This window comes from Copidosoma floridanum, unplaced genomic scaffold (genome assembly GCF_036245765.1).
Source record: "Copidosoma floridanum isolate Cflo_tuat_1 unplaced genomic scaffold, Cflo_Japanese_pri ptg000011l, whole genome shotgun sequence".
Taxonomy (NCBI): Eukaryota; Metazoa; Arthropoda; class Insecta; order Hymenoptera; family Encyrtidae; genus Copidosoma; species Copidosoma floridanum.
The window spans coordinates 12,996,925-13,020,460 of record NW_028321888.1 but is presented as its reverse complement, the minus strand read 5'-3'; the positions used below and the strand labels follow the sequence as shown (position 1 = coordinate 13,020,460).

General features: G+C 34.0%; 1 protein-coding gene across 11 annotated transcripts in view; it reads right to left on the bottom strand.

The window, feature by feature from the left end:
* Positions 1-22,148, bottom strand: part of LOC106643887 (wings up A) — a 35,417-nt gene extending 13,269 nt beyond the window's left edge. The window contains exons 1-6 of one of the 11 annotated variants that reach the window (XM_089590022.1): positions 22,033-22,148; positions 16,847-16,890; positions 12,339-12,356; positions 11,855-11,983; positions 11,635-11,758; positions 9,841-9,941 (exon numbers count right to left, since the gene is read on the bottom strand). In XM_089590022.1, the coding sequence (XP_089446148.1) occupies positions 9,841-9,941; positions 11,635-11,758; positions 11,855-11,983; positions 12,339-12,356; positions 16,847-16,861 (387 nt within the window). In that variant the 5' untranslated portion in view covers positions 16,862-16,890; positions 22,033-22,148. Of the gene's footprint in view, positions 1-73; positions 175-1,266; positions 1,368-7,224; positions 7,326-9,840; positions 9,942-11,634; positions 11,759-11,854; positions 11,984-12,338; positions 12,357-16,846; positions 16,891-22,032 lie in introns of all 11 variants that reach the window. The other 10 variants (XM_089590020.1, XM_089590021.1, XM_089590019.1 and 7 more) reach the window with 10 other exon arrangements.
* Between the last annotated feature and the right edge of the window lie 1,388 nt (positions 22,149-23,536).

The following is a 23,536-nucleotide window of genomic DNA, read 5'->3' as shown; positions in this document are numbered from 1 at the left end:
TGCTTTTTTTTCTTTTTACACAGATATATGTAAAAATGCACGCGTTGCTTTGCTTGTCAGTTATATAATATACCTCGTAGTCCCTTTTTCGAACTTCACGCTCCAAATCCCACTTCTGACCCTCACAAATGTAGACGCGCTCATGATACTGTGTGCAAATCCGCTTCAATTCGGCTACAAAGAATATAAGGAGAGAGACGAGACTAATGATTTGTAATCTTTTGTTTTTTCTTAATAATTTTACATTTTCTTTATTGTCACTTTCAACATTATAAAACATCGTTAAGATGATTACCCAGACGCTATTTTATTGGCGAAATAACTTATCACCTTATCGCACAACCTTAAAGCTTTCCACACGCAAGAGACAATATTTTGTTACCACTTGCTTTGGAATTTCACATCATATACAATTTATGTAGAAACAAGATTTAATGAAAAAAATGATGGATTTGTTTACACGTTTGGTTCACTAGGAAAAACAAAATGTAACAAAAAACAAACGCGGGCTGCTCTGAAAATTCTCTCTTCCAGGGTATCGGACGGGTAAAAAAAAACAGGGGTCATCACAGGGCAATGTGGATAAGTATGTTTGTGTGTGGTTCTTTTTATCGTGCATTTAGTGCTTAGTGACTGAAATTTCCTCCAAAAAAAAAAAAAAAAGTAATGCAGGCGTGCACCATTGAGCTGTGTATTAAAGAAAGAAAAAAAAAGGTCGTCAAAAACTGGGAATAGGTCACAGGGCGACTGCATCAGTCGCCCTTGCTACAAACTACTGGCGAGCTCGGTGGTGAAAAATCGTAACAAAAATTAATGAGGAACATAAAAAATTGTCAGATACAGAGGGATGAGACAGAAAAAAACACGATAACGTTCTTGTGAGGTCAATCCCAAAAAAAAAAACATGAAAAACGTGAGTCGGGTGGAAAAAAGTATTTTTTTTCTTGAGTTTTTGGATATATATCATGTAATAATCACAAAATTATAAAATCAGTGGTTATTCAAAAGATCGAAAGTACAACGATTGGTGAGACTTGCTATTGGCTAAGTTTCCGATATAATACTGTAGTGGTTTGTACAAAAAATGCTTCTACATTCTATTCATATTCGGATGGACTAAAGCCATTGCAAATTTCATCTTGTTTCTTAAAAATTTCAGTGAGGGACACTTGTCAGTTCTGGACTCTTCACTTGTGGGATTCGGTTGGTTGGTGGTATTTTTATAATTTCTTTTTTTTTCTCTTAGTTCACAAGGGGTCTAATTACCTCGAAAGCTCTCAATGTACTTTGTCGCTCGAGATCAAACTTATCACCCTCGAGATCGTACATTCGTTGCCAGTAAGTTTGGCAAATCGTCTGCAGCTCGGCTAAAAAAACAAAAAATTCACGAACAAAAAATTTGACGAAACTGAAGAATTTACACACGACCCCCTTATTAGGATCTACTCGCGTGTACTTGCCTAATTGTATGTTGATCGCTATTCATAAATTTTCTACATTATAAATCCAAGTGTAAGCATCATTCTTATTTTTACGCGTTTGCTCAATACAGCACAATGGTACAAACGATGTGATGGCAATTTTGTACATCTGGTCAATCGACAATAAAATAATAATTGTTTAACTCTTTATAAATACATACTTAAACGACAAAATGCCCTTTTAGTTATTTCTCTAATGGACACAACCATTGTTGTCATGCCTCATGCAGAATAAAAAAGCAGATCCACCTAAGGTATGAATGTACACTTTTGGATTTATAATAAAATTCCTGATTTGTTTACGTGAGGTTCATTCACCGCAATAAATATTTATTAACATTGGAAATTAATTATAGACTAAAATGTTGATTTCATCATATAATGGGTAGTTGCATTCGCTTTAAGCCATCATGGGAGTAGAGCCATCTGTAGCAGAAAGCAGTCAAAATTTAAAAGTTCTTTGCAATAGATTTGAGTGTATAACATGTGTTGGGTTTTGTGGGTACACAATCGGTAATTTATAATTAAATTTTTAACCTTAATAGTACTAAAAAAAATTTTTTTTCTCGTTAAAATGTCATACATTATCCAATTTTGTCCTTAACGATTATTTGAATCAGATAAAACGTGTATTTCTTCATTTAGACCTCCTCTAACCTTGCATACAATAAATTATGAGCGTAAAAAACGTATTAAAGAGAAAAATTTATATCTTTCACATATTTAAAAAATTTTAGAGATAAAAGTGAAAAGAATAGACATTTTAGATTGTTTTATCACGGCAACTTGTAAGTATAATAAGTTTCAGCAAGTATGGTTACTAAGTGAATATCTCGCCTCATAATATATCCTTATACAGGAACATCTTGCATTTGCTTAATATTAACTATTAAACGTGATTTAAAAATAACTATGAAGAGCTTTATTTTTTAAAATAAGCCCATCGTTTATTTCTTACAATGTTCATCTATAAATTCACTCGGTAAGGATGATACTCGTTGTCCTGATAGTACTGATTCAACAACCAATTATCATCTATTCCTTTTGCTTTTACCTCTTTAACTCTCTGAACATGCAACATATTTAACGATTTCCCTTGATACGTTTTTTATGCTCAAAATTTAATGTAGTCGTGATAAGGGTGAGACCTACATTAATAAAAACATATCTACATATCTTCTACAATATAAAACAATACAAATGATCTTTAGAGCCATTACTAAGAAATTTTAAGATGTTTAATGTACAAGAAAAAAATTATCAAATAGGTCGTCTAATAACAATTGGTAAATAATTGAAAACAACGTCCACTCATGGTACTGTCATATTTTTGTATTTATTAAATAATAAAAACAACGTTTCGGCCGTTTGGACAACGTCCCAGCCCTCATCAGGTATAAAAAGCTCTGACTCTTACGAAAGGGACGTAAATATCGTAATCGTAATCATAATCACATTACGATTTTATATCCCTTACTCTAGAGTCAGAGCTTTTTGTACCTGATGAAGACCGGGATGTTGTCCAAACTGCGGAAACGTTGTTTTTTGTTTTCTAATAAATAAGAAAATATGACAGTAACACCATTGGACGTTGTTTTTAATCAAGAAAAAAATAATTTTGTCATTAATAACATAACAAGCTTTGTCATATATTGCTGTTTGTGAATACATTGATTGTTTAACAATATCAATAAATTATTCTTTCACAATACTAATTCCATACTCTCACATGTATTGCAAGAACTTGTGACTGCTTTCTGCCGTAGAAGACGACAGTTTTGCACCAGTCCAGACAGATTCAAAATTATCCAACTCTTCGTATACTGCTTAATTCAATAACATTTGCAAGGAAATCCACAAAAAACATCTCACTTTTGTCCCCAATTTTTAAATAAAAATTGTTATTGAGGCGCACCTTCGAGATAGGGCTCATTTTGCTCGCAATGTCATGTACTATGAGGGAAAAATCATGAACACGAACTTCAGTGAGGGTGACACCCTTTTTCTGTAATGTAATTTTTATTTAAAAATCGGTGACAATACGGGATACTTAAAATTAGATTTTCTCGCGCGCACATGTGTGTGTGTGTGTGTAGGAATGTGTGTACTTATTGTTAGTGGTTAAGCCAAAAAAAGTGGATCAATTGTAATTAAAAGTGATAACTTTGAAAGCTTATTAACCACTTGAACTTTTCATGTTCCATAAAAAACTGCAATAAAACGTACGCAAACAGTTTATCTTGAATCGTAACCGTAATTCCGATACCATCCGCGTGGTGAAGTTAAAATGAAGTGCCCCCATTCACCGAAAACTTAAAAACTCTTAATCCCTTGATTGAATATAAAAGTCCATATGGCAAAAACCCATCAGTAAATTACTCCAAAAAAGCGCGAACCAAAAAACAATCAGCCGAAAATGTAATCTGCAACATGTCCCGTTTGAAAATCACATTAACAAGCGGTGACTCGCGTCCACGTCCGCGGGGAAGAGAAATCGTCGCTAAAAGACTCGACACGCCGTGTAATGTATCACAAAACGCTCGTAAATCTTGAAAGTGTACCGCCCTCGCCGTTTGGGCGGGGGAAGTTGGATAAATGCTTGCAAGATTTTTTGGGAGGAAAAGAGGCATGATGAAACGTTTTGTTTCGCACGTGCGGAAGTTTCGAGCGAGAAACGCGAAAGTTGCGGAGACGGGTCGACGTGACTCTGGTTTGGTTCTGAGCTGCAACAAACTTAGCGTACACTGTAAGCCGGAGATTCGCCCGTGAATATGGTATGCACGAGCATGGGTGGTCCTTGCCGCATACTTGGGAGAAAAGGAGGGAGGTTAAAATTCTCGTGCGTGCGTGGATTCTTTACCATATCGCACAGATTATGGGAATTTATCGAATATGAAATAGAAGTAGGAGCAAGTTTAATTTTTTCTTGTACTGGAAGTAAGTACAATTATACAGGGCGTACAGTGGTGATTGTGTGTTTTGATCAATTAATAAAGCAGAAATCCATCTTACTGACAGAATTTTTTTTTATCATTTACATTTATGAACGAGAAAATATCAGAGTCAGTTTTACAGAATTTGAGTGCCTACAAGAGTGATGTATTGAGACTTTAACCTAAAATACGGTGGAATTTTGAGGAAATATTTTAACATAAGCCTTAAAAGTAAAAGGCCCAAAAGTGATGTAAAAAAGTGTATACTTTTAGATAAATAACGTGAGCTACCACTCATACATTCACTCAAAACTTTACCAGACAGTACTTTCAGTACATGTGTACTAGCGTTTTTAAAGATTATTTTAAATGACATTGATTTAATTAAAATAAAATACTTTATCAGTAAGATAGGTGTCTGTCAATTAGGAAGATTGGCTATTCAATTCCACTAAAAGAAGGTTATGTCACCGATTACACGACATAATTGTCTCTAATCAATCTACAACGGCCGAATGTTAAATTTTACCAAATTCTTCAGAAATCAAAAAAACGTTGGTATAAAAGAGAAAAATCTAATGAATGTAGCGTTCTATTTGTACGACTAATAGATGTAGAAGTTAACCTGAAAAATTTGGAAAAATCGAAAAAACGTTTTTTTTGCGATGAAAAAAAAAAAATTATCCGTTAATCTCCAATGCAAAAAAGTTAAATAAAGTAGTTGTAGATTTTAAAAAAGTCTATCAGTTTTTTTCGGTGAATTGAATTCTAATGCGTTGGTGCTGAGGAAACTGGAAAAAAATTAGCCAAAACCGTAGTTTTTTTATTTGTTCATAACTTTTTTCACTTGTGAATTTTGAGATGATACTTAGTGAAATTATGAGTTATAGTTAATAAACCATGAGTAATTTTTTTCAGAAAAACACGATATTTAAAAAAAAAGTTTAATATTTTTTGCTGAAAAAATTACTGATGGTTTATTAACTATAACTCATAATTCCACTTAGTATCATCTCAAAATTCACAAGTGAAAAAAGTTATGAACAAACAAAAAAACTACTGTTTTTGCTGATTTTTTTCCAGTTTCCTCAGCACCAACGCATTAGAATACAATTCACCGAACACAAATAGGCTTTTTTAAAATCTACAACTACTTTATTTAACTTTTTTGCATTGGAGATTAACGGATAATTTTTTTTTTTCATCGCAAAAAAAAACGTTTTTTCGACTTTTTCAAATTTTTTAGGTTAACTTGCACATCGATTAGTCGTACAAATATAACGCTACGTTCCTTGAATTTTTTTCTTCTATACCAACGTTTTTTTGATTTCTGATAACAAAATCTGTTTCTGTGCATTTTGTGCTGACTTTTACAGGTTATGTGGAAGTCAGTGGAAAAATAATCTATTAAAAATACGTATGACTCCAATTAAATTAATTATACAATTTGTCGAAATTTTTTATAAAAACCCTCATAAGATCATTGATCAATAAACTGTACAGGAATATAAAGTGTAGTGTTTGTATGAACCTAGATCTAAAAAATAAATTTTCAACAGTGATAGCACCTTATTCATGATATCTAAAGGGTTCTTACCGTGTTTCATTTTTTTTCCTTTTAGTCTCATCGGACCACCTTTAAAGTCTTACCATTAGATTCATCGAAAATTAAAATTTTTTTAAATTTGAAAGAGATTTGATGGATTGAAGAGAGTATGGATTTATAATCTAATAGTGTATGGCAGACAGAGAGAAAAGCGCGAAATAAGAGCTACGCAACTGCGTAAGCCAATCGTTCAGCTTTGGATACGATGGAGCTAGTGATGGTTTGAGCTGTGAGTGCAAAAATATATCGCAAATGCACGTACAGAGAAGAGCCAAGAAAATAAAGATAGTGCAAAAAGTAGAGAAATACAGAGAGAAAAATAACAATTATGTACGATTAGAGAAAAAGAGAGAGAGAGAGAGAGAGAGAGAGAGAAGAAAGTAAGAGAGATTAAAGGCGCTCGTGTAAAAATTATACTGTGGATGGTGTGAGCGACAGCCATGGTGGTGTGCAAGTCATACTACGGTGTGATACTACGGAGTATTATGTACTGCAATACTGAGGACCGACTTTGTATGTTATAAATACTGCTTGCTGTTGCTGCAATGCTACGCTTATATGGATGAAAGTATGATTCGAAGCTCGAAAATACGCTGCTAGTCTCCTCTTAAGGGGATGCCGAAGCTGCCTTACCACCTTGACTTATCTCATTTCATTTGATTTGTACAACTTTACGTGTAGAATGAACTAAATAAAACTATATTTAAATTTAACCTTTAGCTCTTGATATCAGAAAAATTAAAAAAAAAAAAATAAATAATGACCATTCCGAACTACACTTGGTGTTTCAATATGGTTCAAAAGTTTAATTCAATTTTGTGACTAATTTCATATTTTCATAAATTTTTTGACATCTATTTGATAAGCCAGAAGCAGGTATAAGTATGAGAAACAGCTTAAAGTTAAACCACGCAGCTACGACATCCCTTTAACTGAGATTATTTAACGTGCAATAGTTGGTAAACTCGTGTTAAAGAAATTTCTAGCGTCGAAGTAATCGCTCTATGTATGCTCGTGCGAAGAAAGAACATCACAATTAGATAGTCGCTGTAAAGAGACAATAGAATAATTAGAAACTACGATTGCCGAGCATTAATTGCACTACCCATCGCGAGATTATGCGTAATCAAATTTAATTTTTTTTTTTTCTACACTGCTTTTAACTAACGAGCCCTTGAATACAGCTTGAAAAAACAAAAATGACCTCAAAATCCTTTCTGGACACTTCGTACTCAAGGTCGTACTTCTGCTCCTCGAGGACGCTGATCCTCTTATGATACTCTTTTACGATTGACTTCACGGTTGCTGTCGAATGTAAAATGGCCTCATCAGTCCAGCCATGATTTCATCATTTTACGGTATTGTTGTTAATTCATTATCTATTTTTGTGTCTCTCAATCAAAACTGTTTTGTTAAAACTCGTTCCAATTAACAACAACTTGACTCATCCCTGGAGTTGTTAGTCATTACGCGATTCGCGCATTAAGAATCCCGTGGTCAATTAAAAGCCACCGTCAAAGCATACGTGAAATTCCACGGTGGGCCGAAATTCCAGGCCACGTTTTGGTGCTCGTAAATCACGACGCCCAATTAATTGCTTTGAAATCGAAACTGTGTTATTGAGCCCCACGCGGTCGCGCGGTGGCTGAAATTCTTGCCAATTAAAGAAAAAGTCGCGGCGTGCCGCGAGAAACGAGGAATACCAGCGATAAACGGTTACAATTCCACACCACTGAGTCTTACGCGAACTTATCGTAATGTATTTTATTTTTATTTTTCAATTATGTACACCAAAATATAACTTGTACAATTGACGGAAAGTTTTTGATTCCCAATTCGCTGCATGCAAGTGATAAGGAGATATAACCGGAGCCCTCGTGCTGTCAGCAAAGTGTAAGGTTGTAGAATTTTTAAAGACTCAATGCATAATTATTGATTGTACATATACATTTTTCAGTCTTTTTAAGTTACCAGATGTAAAAACATTAAAAATAATTATAACAAGTGTAGGTTTTAAAAATTTTGAAAAGCCAACTATGGTTAACGAAAAAATGGATAAATGGTAGTGGATAGAATAACGTGAGTGACAAGTAATTTCCCAGTATTTTATGTTACTAAATTGCAAGTGCGATGTTAGTTGTTATTGTGATTGTTCAAATTTAATATAATTATTAATCAAAAACCTTGTGTCGTTTTCGACCCACAATGCATTGGGTCCTCAAAATTTCTTCAAGTTTACACTATTCTGTCTTCAAACTGCCCTTAGAGCACACAAAAAATTTAAACGTGGGAGAGACATTTTTTTTTAAACTCTACTAATAACGTATTACATTAGACTTTGTTGTAAAAACGTCTGAAATTTCTGCTGCTTTTTATAACCAAGAGTTGCTATGCTTTGATTAGCATTTAAATGACATGACAATTGTGTTACCATCCGGATGATGTAAAGTAGGAGTCACAATCGTTTTATAGTAGTTTTACTATAATCATTCTAATGAATAACTCATTATATCATCATTTCAGAAAACCATCACAAGTCAACTCCGGTAAAATAATTCTAATTGTTATTATTCAGATGGTGACATCAGTTTGTCCCTACATAGAGATCCAAAAGAGGTTATGAGTCCCAAAAAGTAGTGAGCATTTTTAGCGATGGTGAAACGTGTCTACAACTTCATTACAATCTCTTTTCTAACATATCAAAGTTTTGAAATAAAACCCTTTTTTTAACACTTGCATACAGCGAATAATATGTTTCATATGGATGTGTGAGTGTGAGTGTGCTGTGAACAATCCTCTAAACAGTCGTGAAACAAACATGGCGCAGAGATGGCCAGACAAGGAAGCTTAATTTGGACGAGCACTCGAAGAAAGTGCATCACTCTGTTGCTTTTTCACGAGACTTTTTTTTCCTTGCGAACAAGAAAGTCGGAAAATGGTAAGACCAACATGCAGCAGCGGAAGTAAGTAAGTAGACGTCTGAGAATCTTTACAAAGTACATAATAGTTGGAGGACGAGAATTGTTTGGAAGAAAATGTGTTTTTTTTTTTTTTTTGCCTGTTAGTTACAATTTTGTATCGTTTTGAGTGTTGTAAGATTGTATTAATAATCGCAGTGTATTTCTGTGTAAATGAGTAGACATACACGAAAACACTTCACAAAATAGTCCATGTTGAGAAGCTAATTTATTTCAAATAGTATACTTCCGAATGCACGTATGTAAAGGAGTTAACGTGTGCGTGATTGGGTGTATGTAATTTTGCAGATAAAGTTTTTTTTTCTAAAGCAATGGTTGTTTTGCAAAAATTCAAGTTGATCCGGAAACTAAGAAAAAAAGAACAATTTTAACGACTACTCAATGAAATATAACTAGTTAAATTGATTAACCATGTACTAAAACAATGGCTGTCAAAATAAATTGCTTCCCAACAAGCATAGACAACAAAAACCGAAGAGACAAGAGGATTTCGAAGAAAGTGTTGTTAAGAAGTTGAACGCAAAGCTATCACAGTAACGAAAGTATGAGAGATTAATTTTAGAGCCAAGAGAAACTCAAAAATATGCAATCCAGACATAACGCGTTAATTACGATAGTTCTTTCACGAAAACACCACGTAGAGAACGTATGACAAAGAACAAATAGATTTTGTGTTTAAGTATGAAAATAAGATTTAAAACGGAAAATGAGAGATTAAAGAAATTTTAATCAAACAGACAAAGAACTAAACAAAGAGCGAAAGAGAGAGAGAGAGAGTATTTTTTAACAAAGACACGTGTAAACGGCACGAAAGGAAAGCAGCACATGTTGACAAAATGTACCTCAAAGTCCTTCTTCTTCACAATATACTCGATGTCAAATTTCTTATCCTCCAACTTGGCGATCCTATCGTGGTACTCGCGTAGCACCCGCTTGACTTGCTCTGGGCATTCATGGGGAAAGTGTATGTTTTTGTTTATCGTGTTTTTTTTTTTTTTTTTCATTTCTTTTTCTTTTTTGTTTTGAACCACTTGATCTCAAAAAATGTTATGGTACTTATAAACGTTTTTAGAGATACTTTTTGTGTTGTCGTTGTGTCGATAAAGGGGTCTTATTTATTATATTCTTGTGATTTTAAAAAATCAATTTATTCAATTTAAAAAGTTGTTTTTTGGTTACCTACACGTTCAACAGTGTGAGAATAGTTTGAGTTTGTAAAAAATTGAAATAAACTTTATCCAATGCAGTGTGCACTATTGTTGTATGGAGGACAAGAAAATATGTGTATTTTTAAAAATGTGATGCACTTTATGATAGAGAATAAAGCAAATTAAGAAAAAAAATGATTTAATTGAATTTTAGTGTACTGTTCCTATTCACGGTTTAATTTTAAATGTCGTTCAAAAGTCGTTTCCGCCGTGTATTATACTTAAAATACTAAACAATTTTTCTTAACTAAAATAGATTGCTAAAAAAAAACTTATAGTTCAATGTTTGGCAACTAAAAAATTTTAATGTAAAAATAAAAATGAGTTAAAAATTTTACCTCCATAAAACTACCCAAAAATATTAAAAGTTACAAAATGATGATGCAAATTCCATGGATCTACTAGTTATAATGTTAATAAATAATAGGCTACAGTCTTAATTAATTAAAGTGGAAATTTTTTAAAAATTAAAAACATATTGCCTGGTTAAAAAATAGGCTTGTCTACTTTAACAGGCTTAAACATTTGTTTTGGAAAATCAAAAAATATTATATAAAGATGCTCTCTTACTAAATCTCAGATTTCCAAATGCTTACCGTGTGAAAGTAAATGGGCGTTTTTTTCAGAATTTCAACCCTTATTAATAGCTGTAAAACCTACAATGCTTAAGTTAAATTGAGTTAAAAAGTCTAAATTATGAGATAAGATTTTTTAAGATTTTTTAAAGTGTACGTTTCAAAATCTTATAAAAATTGTTTTAGAAAAATAAAATACTAAAAGATTGTATCTTTAAAAATTAAAATCACTTTTCAACATTTTCATTGATGTTGTTGCGTTTCATGTGATATCAAAAACATTTCTTAAATTCAACGGAAAATTCGTCTTAAATATGTAGTTTTTAAATTTTGATTTTTAATCGGAATATATATTTTTTCCATTATTTTCATGAAATTATAGCTACAAACAGCTTAGGCATGTATTCAACCTACAAATACATCTTAATGAGTATTTAGAAAATTTAAAAACCCAACGAGATTGATGAAACAGCTAAAAATGACTTTTTAAAGTAAAGAAATAAACTGGAATCTGCAATTTAGCAAAAGAGAATCTTTTAGTAATCGACTTCAGTTCTCTATAAAAAAACTTTAAAATTGCTAAAGGCAAATGTAACCCCGAACCTAACTGTAGCCCCACAAGTAAAGTTCATTTTTTTTTTTTTTTTTTTTTTGGGAAAAAAATTTTTACAACTTGATAAAATAATTCTTAATTTGTAAATAACTCATACAATAGAAAATTATAAAAATGAAGTTTACTTGAGAATTACAAAAGTTTCTGAAAATAAATGAGATTATGGAAAATGAAAAGACTCTGAAAATAATAGAATCGAGAGAAATGCGCGGTCAAAAAATGTCAGACACGGAAATATACCTTCATTAGCGTTGTCGACGTCCTTAGCCTTTCCGCAGCGCTCCTCGATGATACGCCTCCTTTCGGCGGCTTTTCTCTCCTGTTCCTTCTTCAATTCCTCAGCAGCTTTTTTACGCAACAAGAGCTACATGAAAAATTTTAAAATAACAATCCTCCAAGTTTCATCCCATGTCGTTTTGTTTGCGGTAAATTTTTAAGGTAATTCACTGGATGCACTTACCCTGAGCTTCTTCTTGCGGTCGGGGGTCATAAAACCCTTCTTGGCTTTCTTAGCTTTGCTCGCTTCCTCGAGGCGAGCGCGGACTTCGGCCCTTTTCCGGTCGGTCTCGGCCTGTTTCCTCTTCTTTTCCTACATGTCGCAGCGTGTAAAATTTGTTTTAATTTGCAAACCATCTTAAGTAAATGCTAAAATTTTCACGAATTTAAGCCCAAGTGTCAAAAAATTTTTTTAGGTTTTGAAGATACAATTTTTTATGCATGCTAAACTCGAATCGTAACATTAATAAAAAAAATATATGTATTTAAAAATTTTTTTTAAAATTAAAATTTATAAACATTAATTCATCCAAACGTAAAAATTCATTTTTTTAGCTGTATTTGTAGTGATATGATAATCAGTTAATTATAATAGTGTCAAGTGTTAAAAGTGTTATCAAATGTTCAGTTGAAATTATCCTTAAGCGTAGTCCGCCCACTTTACGTACATCCTCCAAGCGCTTCCTCTGTAAAGAAAAAAACGGAAAAAATCAGAATATTGTAAAGTAATAATAAAAATTAATATGGAGTGAAATTCGATTATTTTCGTGATGCATCAATTCTGACATCAACTTTCGAATCCCACATTTATTAATATTATCATTGTTTTTTTTATTATTATTTCATTATGACTAATATTAATATTGTTATGACTATAATCACTATTATTGTTATTATTATTATTATTATTGTTATCATTGTTATAATCATTATTTTGCATCGACTAAATCTATGAAGTCAAGATTATGGTTTTATTTACATTTTTTGATATCCAAATTCTGATAAAATGATTAAATATTGCCTAAAGCATTTTTCTACCAACGAGAGCATCCTCTGAATGGTCTTATACTTGGACTATATTATTAATTTATTTTTATTTCAATATTTTAGTTATATATAAAGATCAGAACGGAATAATCCAACGACAGAGTCATATAATAGCGTTAAGAAAGGAATTTTGGCACGAAAAAATATCGCTTTAATCTAACATCATCTTGAAAATTCAATTGTTTTGTACCATAATTCACGTGAGTGTCACACAAGAGTAAAACATTTCATTGAAAAAAAAATAAACAAATTTGTTTCAAGTTAGAGAATTACATCATAGCAAGCGAGAAGAGCGACATTTGCAAATGAGGCAAAGCACATACACATTAATTTGTCAAAGTTGTGTATAACAGCATTAGCATTAGTAAAATTTGCCTCGCAGCTTTGTTGCTTTGTAAATTAGCGTGAGCAGGAGGTTTGATATGTGCAGTGGTGGCGTGCAGAGCTTACATAACTTTAGGTGTACATCGTGAGTTGAGTGTGTACTTTACCACAGTGTCATCCTGGGGGCTGATGTTGATTGAGTAATTTTTTTTTGTGTTACCCCCCACCCATTGACTCTCCATTTAAATTATCTCAACCAAAAAAGTACTGTTTATTTTTTTTATTAAACTGCTTTTTTATACTTGCTACTTTTGGCATTTTGTTTATTTTCTTTATTCAATGGTATCAAAAGTTACTTTGTAGAAAGAAAATTTGAAAAAATTTTTTTTTTTTTTTTAATTTTTGTGTAATGATTCCCTTCATTAGAATCTTTAAAATCACATTTAAAAAAAAGTGTTTAGCGACACAATTATTTTTTTTTCTAAACACTTTCGAGCGTCATACACAGAAATAACAATAAAAACGAATGAAATAAGACTGAAACTTAAACGTTTTTTGCGTAAAGTACTTTGGTTTTTTTGAGCTGTATGGTCTTGTAATAGAAGTGTTCATTAATTACACATATGAGATATTTACAGTAGAGTACAATAATTATTCACAGATACAGGTGCTTCAACTGTATTTACATAAAGTAAAAAAAAAATAAATTAGTATTAAAAAACTACATCGATATGTATACTAATTGCAAAGGTGTGAAGAATAGTAGTTTTCGTATTCTGCAACGGATAAACCACATTATCTATATACATGTACGTAGTATTTGGCGCACGAATTCCTATGGAAATTTTCAAAAAAAATGTAATCCGAACCGACACACAATTGTCGGGATATTGTAAATCGAAATCCATGGGAATTCGCATAAGGTGTCGTGCCTACGTAGTGAATAAACACAGAAGAAAGTACAGACAACAAATAGAAAGAAGTGACAAATAGAGTGAGATTCATAAACTCAGTTGTATACAGATATACGTACAGCAACCGAAAGGAGAAATTTAAAATGAAATTAAGAGTCGTTTCCAGACTTTTTTCTCAGAAAAAAAAAAAACAACAAAAAAACAAAAAAAAAAGGAATCTATTTCTGTACATTTTTTCAGTCAGAAATATAAACTTAGAAACATGGAGGTCGTCGCTTTTACGCACGAGCCTCCCGAAAGAGAAAAAACAAAAAAAAGAGAAAGAGAGTCCAAAGTACGATATTCTCTGGCCCGGTCTCCCTCGTAAGTTATAAAAAGCACAAAAGTGGGTGAGCATCGGCTAAGACTACCTTTGCTTCCAACCACGTAATATATATATATATATATATATATATATATATATATATATACCTATGTACACTTATACACCAGAGAGAGCCGGTGATACCTTCTAAAGATACACACCTACGCCTCCCGTGATCTCTGGACGATACGTGCATGTGTAAGTGTACATACATTCAGTCGTCGAATATTCATATGTATGTGTTTACTGTAAGCACCAAGGAGCTCTTCTGTCCTTCTCTTTTTTCTCTCCACTGGCCACGCGTGATCTTCGTTACATCTCCGGGTGTACATGAGTTTGGTATAAAAATCGCGAAGACGCGGAAACAACGTAGATGTAGGTGTGCGGATGGTCTAAATCCGTTTACTGGGTTAAACTCGCAAGCTCGGCCGGACTACAACTCAAGTTGAGACTATACTCGTTGTCCAAGTCAGCTTTAAGCGGTAGGAAGTGTTCGTGTCTCTAGAGATACCTTTTATCGCCATCTCTCGTTAGTGAGTACACGCCCAGCCCCCATATTAACGCGGAGTATGACCAGATTGACAAAAAAAGCCAATGCATCGCTTTTTCGCGGATGTTTGTTTGATGCATTGTGGACATTGATACCGTAGAAACTCCACCCTTTGTTACCGAAGGACGCGTACCCGATAATTACGTGGATACTTACATTGAAGACAAATGCTGTCGGTGTGTCTTTGTCTAAAATTATAATGATTGATGCGGTCGTTACTTTTACGTGTAACAACCAAAGTGTTTGGAAATACTTGCGTGATCCCAAAGCCATATGCATTCGAAAGTCAGACAATTGATGGAAAAAAGTAAGCGAGAGTACCGGCCATGCAGAGCGATAACTCGTTGTTACCATATACAGCCAACAACAAACACTTTGTGGGTCGTAGATTCTGCCCCGCGGTGGCGCAAAGTGATAGTGTCCCTTCGGTCCCGGTATTTATACGTGTTCGAGACTCACGAGCACGACACGTTTGTATATGCGTGTCAGGGAGAGTTCAAAGAGTTACCCGGAGCCAGAAGAAGAGCTGTGGTGGAGGAGGAGGAATATATCTCCTTGTGTGTACACAATGCACGCGTTGCACGTCAAGAGATCACGAGCTTTTGCGGAGGGGAAGGGGTGGATGGGCAAAAAGCCGAAGCGAAGCAACGTACCTGTTAATCATTTGCATACTGCCGGTGTCAAGTGTTGCAGGATTAGAGAATTTCGTTGATACATCGGTCGATGGTTTCGGTGGATAGTGACGATAGGGAGGGTGTGAAGTATCCACGGGAACATGAAAAAAGCGAAACGTAGAGAAATTAGTTGTTTTATCCTTTTTTCCTCCCTTGTCTTCGGTCGTTTTGTAAGATAAATCAAAAGTACTTGGTGATTCTTAATTGGGTTCTATATGTTCAAAATGATCCTTTTTTGTCGTATATTCGTTTAAAAAAAAAAAAAACCATATCGATCTTGTAGTGTCTTTAATCGATCACATAATGATTCAACAAATAGATGGAGTGGCATTAATTAGAGTTTCAATTGTAAATCAGTGAATCTTTAATATTGTACTGAAATATACGATCGAATTCACAAAAATTATCCTACTTTTGTCCCCCATTTGGATAAAAAAAAATCGTTTTGAAGCACACTTTCGAAATGGGGCTCATTTTGCCCGTAATGTCATGTACTGTGAGGAAAATGTTTTAAAAATGGGTTTCAGTGAGTGTGATACCTTTTTTTCCTGATTTACATGCTATTATTATATCTATACATAGCTCATGAAATCAATATAATTTTAACATGTAAATCGCGGAAAAAGGGTGTCAGTCTCATTGAAATCCGTGATAAAAATTCTTTCTTAACATACATGACATTACGAGTAAAACGAGTCTGGTGTCAAGGGTGTGCCTCACAAAAATTTTTTCATTAAAATCCCAGTCAATATAACGCGTACGAATTGTTAATTGTTATTATTTGGAATAAAATAAAAATTTTAAAAGTAGATCTTGGTTTTCAACATAATATGAACGTATTTAAATTATTTACTTGATTTTTTAAGGTAACTTATTAAAAGTAAAAAAAAAATAACAATCAAAATAAACACTGTTGCAATAGGTGGATCAGCAAAAATTTTTATAAATATAAATTTTTCATTACACTAAGGTACCCAAAATTATCCAAATAATAATTTTAATACTTTGAGACTCTATCTACTGGTAGAACTTTTTTAATTCATACGACAAGTGAAAATAGTTTGAACTGTGTGCAAAAATCAAATTTTTTTTCAGTTATGATTGGGACATAAAAAATCTACGGTAAATGTAAAGCACTACGAAAAAGATTTTGTATTTTTAAATAATTATATTGCATGTTTTAAGACCTTTTTCTGACCTGCAAAGTGAAAGACATGAGATAAATACTTCATACAAAATAAATATTTAAGCTTGTAACTATTCAAATTCAAAGATCTGACTTATCGATCGATACATACCTAACCTCATCGTCAGCCATTTTGATATGTGGTTGTTATGAACTTCTTCCTGTAAAAATGGAATTGTATTTTTATCATTTGAAAAATGTATATATGTCTTATAAATAATTACTCTATACTATTTAATTTGAAATTAAAAAATTTTTTTTTTATTTTTGCACCAGCCTTAATATAAAACAATTCATACACATATTAATTAGAGTCTAAAAACTATGTAGTCTACTCTCAGGAAGATTTTTTTCCCCACCATCGTATGCCTCTGTTAAGTTTTTTCCACTTAAAATATGCGGTAACCTTTAGGAAAATTCTCATCTAATAATGCAGGAAATCTTGTCACTCAGTGCTGTCAGGACTAAAATTTTACCATGCGACAGAAATTATGGTACAAGTTATAAAAATAGCTCGACTCCTACCTGATGTCTTTATTTTTCGAAAAACCCTTTTCCAACAACCTTGATGTTTTTATACACAAACTAAATTTTTTACTAAAAGTTGCATAAAAAATAGAATGAAAAATAACATTAGCCAGTGTTTTTCAAACCCTTTTACTTGAGAGGTCCCTGGATTGAAAAATATTTCGTTTCCCGTTAAAAAAAAAGTCGACACCTTACTCTGTGAAATGATCCACTTCGAGACCACAGGCAAACGATGAACGAAAAAGTTAAAAGAGAAGTAGATGGAAAGAAGATAACGTGGGCGCGAAAAATCACGCAGCATAAATCAGCTGTGGACCTGATCGTACGAAATATCCGGTTCGCTCAAAAATAAGTCACGCACACACGCACCCCTCCTCTCTCTGCATACTCAAACACCATTACAGCTCTCAAAAGCGCTACTCTGCTAACAGTGACTGCATCGGGATCCAAATTTGGTTACGGAGGCAGCGCGTCCCAACCACGCCTCCGTACAACGCGTCTTTGCTGCTGGAATGACACTTTTATGATTACTCAAGACAAAATTTTTATTCGTTTTTAAGTACATATGTTTGATTATTCACAAGTTTTATTATTTTTAATTTTTATTGTTTTCCTCCTACATTTATAAAGGGGCTCAAAGGACATAAATTTTCATTCCGTTTGTATCATTTATTTCATTCTTTCATAGAACCATTTGTACGTCCTCTTATACACATGTAACTGAAAACTATCAAAAGTACATTTTTTCCTACCTATTCGGTTAAAAAATACCAGCAAGTTTTATTTCTCATGAAAATGATGATTATTACTAAGTAATTGGTTACTGGTAGACAATTTGCGTTATTGTCAATTTATGAATAGATATTACTTGCCTTTTTGCCTGCAAAAGCCACTCTTACAAATCTTTAAAAGTTCAAACACGTGGATTAGAGATGCAATGTTTATGAATTTATGCGACAACATTTTTGGGCAAGAATATGCACCAAAAAAGTCCTTTCAATTTGCAATATAAAAGACGGAATACTCATTACTGTTTGTGTATACTGTTAAATTCTACTTTTTTATCTAATCATATTACATATGAGCTAGTCAAAGCATTAATTTTTGTTAATCCTTATATTATTACTGAAAACACTAGTTTCAAAAGATTTTTACACGCTGAAGGTGATCGCAGAATATTTGGCAATCAAGGTATGTGCTTCCGTTCAACAACAAAAGCATATTTACAAAAGAAATTTGTTTGACTGATCCAAAATTGTTTTTACTGTATATTTCATCCAGAAAAATATACATATCACTACCAAAATACTATTTTTATTGAGTCAAAAAACGAGTATGCAATGATTTTGTTTTCTGGGGTGGTCGAAATTTTTGTTGTGTTAACGAAAAAAAATATTGTACGTCGGAAATAGTACATTGCGTAAATCATTCGTCAGCACTGTATACGTGAAATCCAATTTCATATGTTTGTTTAAAGTGTGCAAAGTGCTTTATTTCCATACTTGTATTGATAGTAAATTTTCGCGCACTACAGTGTAGAAGTAACCACTTTTGTACTCAACTCGAGATAAGTGTGAGAAATAATTACTTTGCGCACTTGGGCGCAAAAAAGCAAAGTGCAAAACGGTTATTTTGCACACTAATGCGGAAATCAAGCATTTAGCCTACTATCTGGGTAGACATTGTAATTTTAGCAGCAAAGTGTAGAAAAAGTCCTTTCTGAGTTACAAACATAACTGTACTAATTAATTAGCTAATATAACAGTAATAATACTACAATTTGGAATTCTTCACGTTGGTTTTTAAGGACAGAAGACAAGACAAGAGTGGGTTGTTCGTTTAGAGCAAACTTTGTGAGCGAGACGAGGGTGCGGGAATATTCTGCTTTTGACTCAAAATATTGGAAAACGTACTAACAAAACGAAATATATTTTGCTCTATCTCAGTATGTTATACTTTTTCTTCATCCATCTATTTGTAACTGTTTATAATAATTGTCCAAGAGAATTTTTTCAAATTTGCAATAACACAAACAACAATTCCTGTATTATTTTATTGAGTGTTCAGGTTCTTAAATTAAAGTGGAAAAAATAGAATTTAAAATGCGCGCACATAAGGTTTTAATCACTTGGTAGTGGCAAGTAGAAACGGTCTGATACGGTAAGACAACGGCGAAAAGATACTACTTCGTTGCGCAAAACTTGATTACTGCCTCTACGTTGTTCACTGTTTTACATCATTTTTGAGGGATACTATCCAGCTTAAGCTTTTTCAAAATTCCATCTTTACTTGTTAACATCCCAAGTTCTCAAATTCAGGAGGGAAATCAGCGAAATTATACCGTCGAAAGAAAGTAAATTTCGTCAAAAACAGCCTACGTTGAAAATGAAAAAAATGGATCCAAAGTAACGGCTGACATCATCATCATCATCGGCATCGCAAACAACGAGGAAAAGAAAAAAACTCAACGCCAACCTATCGAATTACGGCCGCGGCTTCCCGTAAACAATGATCAGCAGCGTCAGAGCTCCATCCCGCAGCCGTTGCGCGCGGCTCTCTCGCTCGGGACTTTTATTTTTAACGGGCCGATCCGCCCGCCTAAGTATAGCATCGGCCGCTGACGCTTACCGGGAGATGGGAGCGCGGGAGGATGGAGGCTGAAATACTACCGTCCACCTGGGACGGGCGGGTACATCCGGGGCTCGGAATAGTGGAGAGTAGAAGAACTCTGGAGCGCACTCGGCGTTTTCGGGGGCAGAAGAGTTTTTCCCATGAAAATAGGGGAAACTAATGAATTTTATAATTTTTCTGATTTAGATTACTTGGTATGGATAAATCATATGGTACAACCATTGAGTCGTGGTGCTACAAAGTTAGCTCTGCCGTAGAAATACAATTTTTGGAGATTTAATGTGAATAGAGATTGTTTTTTTTTTTTTTTTTTTTGTCGGAACTTTTAAAAATACCTAAGGCTCTGAGTTGTATATGAAAAATTCTCAAGCAATAATATAAATATCCGTTCTATTAATGTCTTCCAACCGTAAAATGTACTGTTGGCTTTGAGATAAGGGATTTTGAAATTATAATATACTGACTCCGTTGTTAATTCACTTTTGTGTTATTTTTTCTACACTACTATTCATTAGAGTCATGTTAGGGATGACAATTACTTTTGAGCCTAAAACTCGATACTTGTGACGTTTACTGTACTATAAAAAAATCATTACCAAATATTCAAAAAGATATCAACGAATGCTTATAGCATAGCAATGTTTTCAGATTGAAAAATTCGTATTAATTTTTAGATTTTTATTACAAAATTACGTATAAGTATCGAATTTTCATCTAACCTTAACAGATTGGGAATTAATTTGTTTGGTATAATTCTTACACAAATTTTAAATGAAGAATAAAGTAATCTTCTGACTTCTGAGTGCCACAAAAATTCATTTGAGCAGTAAAAAAAACAAACGAGCAATCGGGGTCGCTATTTATAGGCACAAATGCAAATCCAGGGTTGACTAAATAACCATCGTACCGATTTTCCGCTCACTATCGCAGTAAAAATCGATTTTTCTTTCAACCGAATCTTCAGACCACTTCAAATCATCCAGATTTATTATTCAGCGTATAAGATCAATAACTCGATGGGTTGAAATGTCTCGTCTGTTCTACGACTTGAGTTTTATAAATACCTGCTGAAAAGTCTGGCAATCAACCTATTGGCAAACGCTGCAAAGTGACAGTATTGGCAATTGATGCTTATGTTGATAAATATTTGTTTCGCGTCCCAATCACGCGATTTCGCATCCCTAATGCCATTCGATCTACATACCCAAGAGATGGATTGCGAATCCGGAACCGTTGGCGGTTCGAGGATCCATTGATTGATTGGCGCGCTTTTTCGATAATTGCGACACTTACGCGAATTGCGCGATGGATCGGCTTTTGGCTTGAACCCTGAGCACTTTTGAGGTCAGCAATGATGGTCAAAAAGTCAATAGCTTAGCTGGTGCTAAAAATAGGTGTTTTACGGCAAATCATGAAAATCGGCTTGGAGAAGGAACCGTCGGGTAAAAAGAATTCCGCGGAGAATCGTAACCAGCTAAATATAAAACGACCGAGTGGCGTGTAACGGGGACTATTATTAGAACCACTGGCAAGGAATGAACCAACGGGGCGTCCGCACAAATACGCTTTAGTTTCACGGCGGAATTTTATGATAATTATTTGAACGAGGTTACGTATGCAGTTACAGAAAAAATGATTTCAGATGAACGATGTGCGACAACTTATCATGGTGGGCTAGAAAATCACGTTTGTTAATCAAATATGGATAAATATCCATCATCCATACCAAACTCGAGGTTCAAAAAAAAAGTCGTGTATCAAACTGTGAAAGATAGTAAACTAAACAAATGTCTGTGAAAAAACGTATAACATTACCAAGTCGCGAAACCAACATAAATTCCCAACCATCATCCGAGGAGCCTTGGTAGCTAGCGAGTTAAGACAAACTTCAGAGGCCATACGCGCAAGATCGGCGAAATACCAAAGAGTAACAGAGAGAAGAAGAAGAAGAAGAAGAAGGGACACAGGCTAGTCCGTAATGGTGTTCTTGCGTAATAATCGTCCTAAGGTGCACAGCTGGTTATCATCCCCCACCCAGGCGTCCGCAACCACTTGCTCGCACTCTTATCACACTAGGCTGGGTATAGCCAATTAACGCTACCTAATCAAAGAGAGGATCGGTTCAGTGGCTGCCTCTCGCTTACCTCAAAGATGTAAGCCGAACTACTGGCTGCGTGTGACTAGTCGACCCGGGCCTTCCGCAGCTGACTGCAAAAGTCAGTGGCTAGCGGCGCCTGGCACTGGTGCTCGGAAGTCGGACGAGGAGGGAACGGCGCCGACCACGACGATTGGCTGCGACGATTTTAGGCTCTGGTGATCCCTAGTCCCCTCTCTCCCTTGCTCCGTTGGTTTACTCGCTTGGATCAAAAATAGCCGATCTCGAAACGTAACAGCGCCAGCGGACGGAGACAAGGTGATGGGGATAACCACGGGAGCGAGTAGGCTGGCTCGAGTTTGCACGCGGCTGGTCCACTAAGATCCAAAAATGCGAGTTGAGAAATTTTTTTTTTTTTTTTTTTTCTCTCGGGGGAAAATTATTACCGCTGTTGGAAGTGAGATTATACGGGGACTATGTAGAGAGATTGAACCATCAGCCGTACGTTATCATGACGTATCAACATACATTATGATATAACACGTTATGACTTGTTATGATATGGTATTAAGTTTAGAAATTTGGTTGGCAAGACCGATCTACTTGGGTAATCAAAACAATCATTGCACTACTCCAATTGCACATCGTAATAATAGCTTTTATCATGCATGCATTCGTATTTCATAAAATAAGTGTCACGTTTATTACAGTTGATTTTAAAACCTGTGATTTTGTTTGATTCATCTGCAAATGAATGAAAATTTTTTTATTTTTTTCAAAGCTGGCCATCACGCTTCAGCACCAATAAATGGTGTTGTAATGGATTCTCCCTTATAGATGATCTTTCACGCATAAATAGCAAACTTAGCTTCTAACGGCATTTGAAGACTAGACCTTTTCCAGTGTTAAATCAGAATAATCAGCAATAAACTTATTTTTATCGTTACGTATAATAAAGATCTGTTATGATTTACCATGTATAAAAATTCATTAATACATATTCTTAAAGGAGGGACTCTAACTATATAATTTTTAATGATTTGTTAAACTGAGAGTGTTTTTTAACAAGTAAACGATCCAGTCGAATAGGAGAGGGGGGAAGGATCAGCGTTCTCAAAAGATTTTTAATCTTGTGGATTGAAAGGTACTATACAATAGTGTTCTTATGCCAAATTCCATGTCTCTAGATGTCTCAAGGTAAGTGTGAACGGTCAAAACGTGTTTTTCATTTTTCTTGTTTTTTTTGTTTTTTTTCTTGACTAGGTAGTGAGCAAAAAAATCTAGAAAAATTTTTAAAACGCACTTTTATATGAAAATTAAATAACAAATTTTTTTCAAATGCTGGTGCTAAATTCAAATTTTCAGAGACGTTCGAAAATTTGTTCAAGACGTTTTTAAAAAATTCAAGATAAAACCTTGTTTCAAGTAGAATAACGGATACATTTTTTTTAACACAGCACTTATTTTTTTGTGTTGCCATGAATTTTTCAGTTTCTTACAAGTAGTGGAACAGGTCGAAAAAAATTTAGAACGGCAATTTTTGGCATTTTTCT